At 40.8% G+C, this 11,222-nt stretch overlaps 1 protein-coding gene across 1 annotated transcript in view; it reads right to left on the reverse strand.

Annotated features, from left to right (window-relative positions):
- Nucleotides 1–211: 211 nt before the first annotated feature.
- Nucleotides 212–11,222, reverse strand: part of REXO5 (RNA exonuclease 5) — a 48,021-nt gene continuing 37,010 nt past the window's right edge. Inside the window, 9 exon segments of the mRNA XM_007957350.1 lie at nt 212–379; nt 1,359–1,378; nt 1,381–1,542; nt 1,953–2,096; nt 2,099–2,168; nt 2,773–2,865; nt 3,953–3,990; nt 3,993–4,089; nt 4,583–4,687. Coding sequence (XP_007955541.1) covers nt 212–379; nt 1,359–1,378; nt 1,381–1,542; nt 1,953–2,096; nt 2,099–2,168; nt 2,773–2,865; nt 3,953–3,990; nt 3,993–4,089; nt 4,583–4,687 — 897 coding nt within the window.

Below are 11,222 nucleotides of genomic sequence, written 5' to 3' on the forward strand. Positions count from 1 at the left end.
GTCGAGTCAGCCCTGACTCATAGCGACCCCTCCTTGGGTTTCCGAGGCAGTATCACTATGGAAGTAGGATTGCCCAACCTTCCTTCCGAGGAGTGCTCCTATAGGAGCCTATAAATGTAAAACAGGAATAGAACATCTCTCAGAGCTACTGTGAAGATTAAGAGACGATTCATGTAAGTCTTCTGTGCCTGGACATCGACAAACGGCCTTTCTATGGAACCCAGGGCCAGTCACAAAGGGACCACCCTTCACAGATCTTACCCCTTGGTTCTTGGCATAGGATGAGGCAGAGGATGCCTGGGTATAGGCTGTGGTACAGCTTTCCAATCTTTTGGCCCCAGCGCCATGCTGCTACCTTTGGGTGGTCCACCTTCAGGGCCTGGGATCACAATCACACAGCAACACTCAGCCAGCGCATCCTCTGCCCATCTCTGGAGAGGCTGAAACACTCTTTCTCAGACTCTAGGGCCGTGGGAACCCAGAAAAGGCTCTGTACAAATTCCCTATCTGAAGCTAGAGCCCACACTGCAGGGTTTGCTGCCACAAACCACAGCATCCCAGGCCTCAGGGTCAGTTTAGGGCCTCCTCAGGGAAGCATGGCTGCTGTCCTTTCCTGTAGGGGCCTGAGCTAGGTAGGAGAGCCACATCACTGATAAGGGCTGTCATCTGGCCTCTGCTATTAAGTATCATTGTGACCTTAGGCAAGTCATTCACTAGCTCTAGCCTTTATTCCTCATTTGTTAAGTGTGGGAGCTGAGACTAGGACAGTTTCCTAAACGTTAGTCATTCACACTCTACCTTCACCATTCCACTTGTGTGTCCCTCTAATACATATTTAAGTGAGTCAATTCTTCTTTAGCCTTGTCTAAGCAATACTATCTCTGAAATCACAGGTTCAACATAGTTGCATATTTTCACTGAGTGTTAGAAGTTTGTAATTATCAAAGTGGAAAAAAAAAAGCCCATCTATGACCACCAAAAATCATCTTGTGTGTGTACCACCCTTTGGGAATCCCTAGACTAGATTGCTGAAGACTTACCCAGCTCTTGGACCTCTTGCCTGAGGCCCTCCAAAGTCCCTTCGAGACCCACCCGGAGAACTAACGCCTGACTTTAGCGGGTACGAGGCGGCAAGCTTATGAGAGAGCTGGGAGAAAGACAGATGTGGCCAGGGCTGGAAGAAGATGAAGAGTGAAATAAGACTGGGGCCAGGACAGGAAAAGGAGATTGAAAGCTTGTTACTGAGGAGACTCCCCTGACTGATTTCTACAAACAACTGAAGGCCAAGGCCCAGAGCCAGGCAACCAGAGCAGCTGCCTTTCCTGCCTGACCCGGGATACACTCACTCACTCACTCACCTGTAAGGCCTGCTGCTCTGGGGTGGTAAGACACGAAGCCTTGGGGGCCTTCTTGATTCAAGAGGCAAGGCACTGAACCATGTGTGGAGATGCCTGGGGGTTAGGGCATGTCTGCCTTTCAGCTTCCAGCCCTTCCCTGTGAGAATGCCAAGGGCCCTCTGGGCACTGTCCAATACCATGAATTCTGAAAGCAAGAATACCCCCACAACACACTTTCTATTTTCAAAACAAAACAAACTCACTGCCTTCAAGTCAATCCAACTCCCTTCCTTGGGTTTCTAAGGCAGTGTCTCTACAGAAGTATACTGCCCAGTCTACCTTCCAAGGAGTGGCTGGTGGGTTCGAACCGCTAGTCTTCTGGTTAGCAGTCAAATGCCTTAGGCACTACACCACCAGAGCTCCCTTCTGTTATCAAGAACAAAGAAAATTGGCAAGCTGGCACCTGACCAGGGCCATGGCAGAAGGATGGAATTAGGAACTGTTGCCCTGGTCTAGTCCAAGAGGGCTTGTCTGTTAACTTCCCCTTCTCTGACCTCATGTTTTCACCCTCCGCAATCTCCTTCCCTAGGGCTGCATTTGGTGGTGTAGACTTACTTAGGAAACAGTCATGTTTCTGCTTTCTGCTTTTAAGACCTTTAGGCAAGATCAAAGCTTCCAGGCCAAGGAAGGGGCTGGGCTGCTGCAATAGGTGTTCTTTGAAGGTTTCGCTCATTCCACACAGGTAAATAGTACTTTGGTCTCAGAATCTCATTCCAGTTCATTCATGAGGTTGTCACAATCAAGGGTGAGCTCTGTCACAGGCCTCTGCACCTATCCCAGGAACCAAGTTGTTAGTGGTAGAAGGTCATCACTTCAACCCCTAGGCCTGCATGCTACTAGCTGGAGTCCTAGGGAAAATAACTTAATATTGCAGTTTCCTCATCTGTAAAATGAGGGAAAAGATAACTGCCTCAAAGAACCACGGAGACTAGATAGATACTTTCATATTTTCATGTAAATATATTCTCTCTTTCCCTCCCCTTTCCCAACATTAAACATCAGTTCTCTGCCTCTTACCCCCAATGATACTGTTTTCTTATATAAGAAACTTCAAATTACCATCATTTGATTCCCCTGAAAGTTGAAGGAATGGGTAACCACAAAGCACCACCCAGAGTCAATCATATGGACCCTTAGGAATGATAATAGTACCAGGAAGACCCCGAGCTAGCCCAGGTGAATGCTGCCAAAAACAAAAGCTGTTGTGGCTTAGGTAGCTCACTGCTCCGACTGCAGGCCTGGCCGGGACTTTCCATAACAGAAGTCTTGTGCCTGGGCCTCTCCGGGGTCCCTCCTATGTTCCTTGGGTTCTATAAATACAGGCAGGCTGTGCTGGGCTATGGCTACTTCTGTGGACTGTTTCTGGCCACTCTACCTTGATGCAGATCCCCTCTACCACAACACCATCCAAGGTCTCTATGGCCAGCTGGGCAGCTTTCAGGATTTCATACTGGATACAGAGATGAGGCTGCAGAAAGAACAGTATTTCCTCACCTTTGTTTTCCAGGTTCAAACTGCTCCAGTAGAAGCTGGGGAAGGGGCATGACCTATGGTGCCCAAAGCTACCAGAACAGATGCCCTTATTGTGTTGGGCTAGACAGTGATGGCAGATTGCCTCATGGTGGAGTTCAACTTTCAAGTGGAATCACCAAGGTTCAGAACTGGTTCTAAGATGATAACCTTTATCTGTCACTTGAAATGGAAACTCTCTTTCCTGGGTATGTGGGAAAAGCACTAATAAATTCTTTACTTGCTTTTCATAATATTTCTTATGAGTCACCAAAGTCATGACTGGAAGCTACAGGTAAAGATTCCCATTTGTCTTTTTTGTTAGTTTAATTTCCGAAGGTAGCTTTTCTATACGCTTGGGGAGCTATGTTCTTCCATTGCACAGGTCACATCTTCGGTATCCATAAATGTGTGGATATACACCCACAGGTGTTTATCCTCTCTGAACTTGAGTATCTTGTCTATTCTTAAGTGGTCTCCTTTAAACTCCCCTGCAGAACAACACTGCTTGTTCTTCATGCTTTTGTACTCGATACCTCAGAGTATATCTTTATCACTTTGTGCTTAGCTGAGTCGTAGCATGACCGTGGAGAGAGAACCTTCCCAGAAACATCCTCCTGTGTTTCAACCCACCTATAAGCCACTGTGGAGTGAAGCCCTACAGAGACTTCTCAAGACACGGAAACTACTGCTGTTTTTGAAAGGGTACTTTATCATAAAACTGAGGTCACAATCAGAAGGCCCATAGGCTGCATTTGACTAGTTCACATACTTTTTGTCGGGCCTACATGATATTTTAAAAAATGAGCCAATCTGAAATTTGGTCGATGTCTCAATTCTCTTTAACAATCCAAAGATCCGGCAATAATGGGAATACATTCTTGTGAGTCAACAAGTGCCCCCATCAGACACGGCATGTCTCACACTCCAGCTGGTAGCAGTGAAGCTCACATAACTACTATTCACTACTGCACAGTTCCTGTAGACAGACATCGGAGTTTCTAGCACTAATCTAGGTCAGAATCTGAGTTTTCTGGTCTCCTTACCTGATGGGTTTCAAGAACAAAAGTCATTGATTGAACTGACCAAAGCTCTTCAACAACCTCTCCAGCACCTAGAGGTTGCAATTTTTGCTAAATGGCCCAACATAGACCGTTGACATCTCTGACCACTTGATCCTCATCTACAGGAAAAAGAGCAGAATACACTGAGGAGGTGCGTGTGAAAAGAGAAAGAAAGTCTAAAACAAATGATGAGTCAAAACATGAGAGAATTCTACTGAAAGGAATTTTTTGACCCAAACACAGTATCTGCATATAAGGATAGTCATTACAGTATTACTTATAACAGCAAAAATTCATAAAGCTTGTGTTGTAAATAATTTTACCACATAATGCAGTATGATTCAGCCATTAAAAACAAAGGAGGTAAGATATGTACTGACATGGAAAGATGTATAAAATAGATGTTAAATGAAAATACAGTTACAAAGCAGTATGTACAGGCTGACTCCATTTTATAAAAATGTATTTTTTAAATGTTAATATGGACATAGAAACACTCTGAAGAAATATATGACAAATTCAGTAAAGCATGTATTATTTCCTATAATAGGGAGAAAGGAAGATATTATAAAAGTAATTAAATAAATCATCCAGCAGAATCCATCCACTTACCCTGTTGTTCATCTCCTCAGCAAGGCTGGGTGAAAAAGGCTCAAAAGGGAACTGGACGGTGCTGAAGGGAAACAGGGGCATCTCCACTCTGGCCTGTTCAAGAAGCTGCAGCAAACACAGCCTGGACGAGCTAGGAACCTACTACTCTACTGTGGCTCCTTGAAGTGAGCCACAGTTATAAAAACGATGGTTGTCTTTTTACCTACACTGAAAAGTAATATGGGCTGATTTACAATGGTGACACTGCACAGCTTCCAACAAATCATAAAATGAGTAAAAAGAACAAATACGACCACATATGGCCAACACCTCACCTTTACTAAGAGAATAACTACTACAACTCTAAAACTATCTCTACTTAGAGAAATAAATTCCAACGGAGCTCTCACCATGGCACACTGCTACAAGCCTGCATGTATAGAGAGCAAAGAAGACTATGCTTTAGACACTCCGTAAGAAAGAATCAAGGGATGTGGAAAACTTAGAGGAAGCACAAACAACATCACTCCCAGAGAAAGTCCAACTGACTGCCAAAATAATGAACACAAGCCCAGGCTTTGATAGGCCACAGCACTTGGCAACCTCACAAAACACTGCTTCTAGGGAATATACCCACTCCTCACTTACTGACATGGTTTTAGGTTCCAAAGACCAGGCCATTATGTGAAAACTGGTGTTATGTGAAAATGGAGTATGACCACATCAGATCACAAAGTGATTACATCATTACATAACTGCCAAACCATTGACAATCATGGGCCAGCGAAGTTGAAACATACCCTTCACAATCACAGCTGGCATTACTCTCACTTCACATCTTGGCATTATTGCCAGGCATACGTCGTTAATGTGCAATATAGATTTTTACTATTGCCATAAATGTGAAATGTTGGATAACAAGAGTTGGTAAGTGAGGAGTTGTTGTTGTCGTTATGTGCCGTCGAGTCAGCCCCGACTCATAGCGACCCCTCCTTGGGTTTCCGAGGCAGTATCACTATGGAAGTAGATTGTCCCATCTTCATTCCGAAGAGGGCCTGGTGGGTTTGAACCGCCAGCCTTCTGGTTAGCAGTCAAGTGCCTTAGGCACTATGCTACCAGAGCTCCCAAGTGAGGAGAGCAGGTGTAATAAGGTATACAGAAAACAGGCATTACCTCCTGGAGACATTACAGTGAATGGAAAGAAGGAAACAAGAGGGGGAAATTAAGGAACCTACCAAAAGAGAAATAATACACCTGACAACCCCTCCCAACAGCAATAGTATAAATTGCTCTCCCTCTCAGCACTACATCATTATTCTTAAAAGAACTAGCATTAAAAAAAGAAAAAGAAACTGCACAGAGGAAGGTAAAACTGACAGAAGAGTAGCTTTTGAAAGAGAAAGCTGTTCACAAAATGAGTAAGCTTAGAAAATAGCAGACCACATTCATCAAAACTATGGAGGAAAAAAAAAAACAGAAAGGAAGAATCGAAGCACTTCTCCCCAGAAATATCAACTATGGAGCTACAGTCCAAACAGAATTAACTATCAGCAATCAAGAATTTGGGGATATGAAAAAGAATACCTCAAGTGAGAAATTAAAAAAAAAAAAAAGTAAGAACAGAAGTTGTCAAGAAAGAATGGATTCAAATGAAAAATTAATAAGGGACATTGCAAAGAAAGCAGGAAACAAAAAAACCTGAGAGAAGAGAAATGAGATAAAGAGGATCAAGGAGAAAGGAGCTGAAATGGAATATAATCAAAGGAGGGCCAACATACACACATGTAATTGGAGTCCACAGAAGGGGGAAAACAACTATGGAACCAAATAAATATTTGAAGATATAATCCAAGAAAATATTCTGAAAATAAAAGACCAGAATCTATCAATTGAAAGGGGGCACTGGATGCCAGAAAAAAGTGACCTGAAATGATTAACCTTGAGACATTGTCTAGTAAGATAATTAGATTTTAAATACAAATGGGAAAAAAATTCTCAGGGCCTCTAGGCAAAAATAAGAAATAATTTACAAGGCCAAGAGAATTAGACTGTCATTGAACTTTTCAAATACAACCGACTTCAAATACAACTTGTAAGGACTTCTACCTCTAGCCAAGATGAAATAAAACCAACCAGAACAGACAGAAACTTCTAGAACCTCAAAAAGGATCTCTATAAAAACAACTACCAGTTTCCTGTTTAATCGTATGCAACTGAGTCTTTTGCTCAAAGATGAGCAATAAGCCAACAATGTCTGCTCTGATCACTTCTATTCAACACTGTGCTAGAGATTCTAGACTGTACAATATAACAAGAAAGAAACAAGAGGCACACAGATTGGAAAAAATCACTGTCACCAGGTCAATTCTGACTCATAGCGACCCTATAGGACCAAGCAGAACTGCCCCATAGGGTTTCCAAGGGTGTAAGTGTTTATAGACGCAGATCGTCACATCTTTCTCCCATGGTTCAAACTTGTGACCTTTTGGTTAGCAGCTAAATGCTTTAACCACTACGCCACCAGAGAGGAAGAAGTAAAATTCATTAATCACAGACAAGAGAAAGTAGAATAAGACTCTCAATTGCTGTATAGATAATAAGTAGAAGAAAAATGATACCACTTAAAAGTGATAGAACAGATAGAAGATTTAAATAAGAAAAAATGGTAATTAAAGATTCTAAAAGGTAACTACTGTAATAAAACAACTAAATACCAAGAGAAATATAAAAAAGGCACAAAATAGATTTGAGCCCAAACATAACAATAATATCAACAAATATAATGAGCTTAACTTAAAAGCAAAAAAAGTGCCTTCCCATCTGGAAATTAAAAAACCTTTCATGAACAATTCTTGGGTGAAATGGAACTATAAACAGAAATTACATAATTTTCGCAACAGCAATAATGATAACATTACATATCAAAATCTATGGACTACATCCAGAGCAGTGATTACAGAGAAAGTCATAGCCCTAAAAGCCTGTATCACTCAAAATAAAAGAATTAAAATAAATTAATAAATTTCCCAACTCAAAAAGCTAAAAAAGCAACAAAACAAAGCCAAAGAAGACTAAAGGTAAAAGCAGAAATTCATGAAAATGAGAGTGGAAAAACAATAAACTAATAAATCAAAATCCTGGTTCTTTGGCAGGGGTGGGGGGCATGGGAAACGGGATGGGATGGTCAAAATAGACTACTAAGTAATTTAATCAAAGCAGGAAAAAAAAAGGAGCAAGGGCAAGAGAAACCACAATATACAAAATAAGAAATGGCATGGGGAAATAACTATTGATGCAGGGAAAAAATTTTTAAACAAATACTTGCAACTACTTCATATAGCACTATATAAATTCATCAAGATAAAAAGAAAAATTCTTAGAAAACTGTACTTTACTAATATTATCTCCAGTTCATAAAGATCTTAACCAGAACTAATTTTCATAGAAGAACTGAAGAACATTAACAAGGAACTGGGCCAATAAGCAGAATCACGATACATGGAGAAAAGACTGGAGTCGTCAATGATTTCATATTACTTGGTTCCACAATCAACACCAATGGAAGCAGCAGTGAAGACATCAGGCGATGTATGCACTGGGCAAATCTGATGCAAAAGACCTCTTTAAAAGTGCTGAAGAGCAGAGATGTCTCTTTGAAGGCTAAGGTGTGCCTAACCCGAAACCAAAAAAATAAAAACCCAAACTCACTGCTGCCGAGCTGGTTCCGGACTCATAGTGACCCCTCCTTGGGTTTCTGAGGCGGTTATCTCTATGGAAGTAGACTGCCCAGTCTTCCTTCCAAGGAGTGGGTGGTGGATGTGAACTGCCAGCCTTCTGGTTAGCAGTCAAATGCCTTAGGCACTATGCCACCAGAGCTCCTGTGCCTAACCCAAACCATGGTATTTTCACCTCATATGCACATGAGAGCTGGACAATGAAAAAGGAAGACCAAAGAAGAGTTGATGCTTTTGATTTGTGGTGCTGGCAAAGAATACTGAAAGTAGCATGGACTACCAGAAGAACTAACAAATCTGTCCTGGAAGAAGTGCAGCTGTAATACTCTTTGGAGGTGAGAATAGCCAGACTTCATGTGACCTACTCTGGTCATGTTGTCAGGAGGGACCATTCCTTGGAGAAGGATATCATGCTTGGTAAAGTGGAGGGTCAACGAAAAAGGGGAAGGCCCTCAACGGAATGGATTGACACAGTGGCTGCAACGATGGGCTCGGGTATAGCAAGGATTGTGAGGCTGGTGCAGGACTGGGCAGTGTTTTGTTCTGTTGTACAAAGGGTTGCTTTGAGTTGTAGCCGACTCAATAACACCTAACAACACCACTGTGGAAAAAAAAAATCAAGCCCAGAAGGATTCAAGGAGAATACTAGCAATCCTTTAGAGACCACAGAGTCCCAACAGTACATAAATCATTTCAGAATAGTGAAAATGGAGGAGCACTTCCAGGTTCTTTTCATAAAGCAAGTGTAACATTTAAACCTAAACTTGATAAAAAGAAAATTACACAGCAATATCACTTACAAATATCAATATAAAAATCTTAACTAAAATATTACTAAAAAGTTTAATAGTGCACTTAGTAAATAATATAGCATAACCAATGGGATTCATTCCAGGAATGCAGAAATGGTACAGTATTAAAACACCTATTAATATAATTCACCACACTGTTAAGTCTAAGGAGAAAAATTGTATGATCTCTTTGACATGTGGAAGAAGTCTGATAAAATTTAATGCCCAGTTCCAAAAATAACTTTTTTTGGAGAAAAAATAGGTAGATAGATAGATAGATAACAATATACATATTGCTCAATCCTAAAGCCAAAATCTGACTTAACCTGAATGAAACTCCAGAGCCATACTCCTTAGAGTTAGGAAAAATTCAAGAAGGCCAAGTATATCTATTACTATTTCAACATTGTTCTGGAAGCATTAGCCAAAGCATTTAGATAAGAGAAAACAGAGATAAAATATTTTTGGGGAAAAAATTTTAAATGTTATATATACACTAGGAACTCTGGTAGCATAGTGCCTAAGGCACTTGACTGCTAACCAGAAGGCTGGCAGTTCAAACCCACCAGCCACTCCTCAGAAGGAAGGTTGGGCAATCTACTTCCATAGTCATTAATACTGCTTTGGCAATCCAAGGAGGGGTCCCTATGAGTCGGGGCTGACTCAAGGGCACATAACGACAACAACATATATACACTGGAGTACATGCAACTTTAATAAAAAATGAAGATGATGCTTATAAACTAACATAGTATGATTTCTAGGATCTATTACCAGAGGAAAAAGCCAATTGTAGAAGAGCTTATGGAGAACGTCATCTTCTGTATAGCAAAGGAAGAAAAAAAACAAAAAAAAGGATCTCAAATCAATAACCTCACTTTACAACTTCAGGAACTAGAAGAAGAAGTGCAAACTTAGCCCAAAGGTAGCAGAAGGAAAGAAATAACCAAGATCAGAGCAGAAATAAATGAAGTGTTGTTGTTGTTGTTGCTGTTAGGTACCATCAAGTCAGTTCCAACTCATGGCGACCCTATGGACAAATGAAATAGAGAACAGAAAAACAACAGAGAGAATAAAACCACAAGAAGTTGTTATTTTGAAAAGATCAGTAAAATTAACAAACATTCAGCTACATTGAAAAAGGAAAAAAAAAAGATGAAAATAACTAAAATCAGAAATGTTAGGATATTATAATTAACCCTACAGAAACAAAAAAGATCATAAGAGAATACTATAAAAAATCATAAATAAAAAATTAGATAACTTAGATGAAACAGAGAAATTCCCAGAAACACATAAATCACCTGTGACTGAAGAAGAAAGAAAATCTCAACAGACCCAGTGAAGAGCCTGAATCAGTAACCAAAAACTTCCCAACAACACACACATCACTGGGGAAATTCCAGCAAACATTTAAAGAACTGACACCAAGCGTTCTGAAACTCTTCCAAAAAAGAGAAGAGAAAGGAACGCTTCCTGATTCATTCTACGAGGCCAGCATTACACTGATAGCAAGGAACCTGAAAGCAGGGGCTCAGATACACCAATGTTCAAATATCCATCAACAGATGAATGAATACGTGAAATACAGTATATCCATAAAAGGGAGTATTACTCAGCCATAAAGAGAAATGAAGTTCTGATGCATGCCACAACATGGTGAACCTTGAAAACATCACGCTGAGTGAAGTCACTCAGTCACAAAAGGACAAGTACTGTATGATTGCACATTAATGAAATGAGCAAATACATAAACTCAAAACCAAACCCACTGCCATGGAGTCGATTCTAACTCATAACACCCGACAGGACAGAGTTGAACTGCCCCGTAGGTTTCCAAGGCTATAATCTTTATGGAAGCAGACTGCCAAATTTTTCTCCCATGGAATGGCTGGTAGGTTTGAATCTACTTTTAACGCTGAATGCTTTAACCACTGCACCACCAAGCAAATATACCAAAAAACAGAAACCAAAAATTCTTAGTAGTTACCAGGGGTGGGAGGGAGGGAGAGGGGAGAAGATTTTGCTTGGGGGCAATGAGTTTATGCTAATGGTGCTGGTATAATTTGGAAAAGGACAGAGAGAATGGTTGCACAACTTGAAGAATGTAATTAGTGTCACTGAATTATACATAAA

The sequence above is a fragment of the Orycteropus afer genome, unplaced genomic scaffold (genome assembly GCF_000298275.1).
Source record: "Orycteropus afer afer isolate SDZICR_OR568_19922 unplaced genomic scaffold, OryAfe1.0 scaffold00732, whole genome shotgun sequence".
Classification (NCBI taxonomy): Eukaryota; Metazoa; Chordata; class Mammalia; order Tubulidentata; family Orycteropodidae; genus Orycteropus; species Orycteropus afer.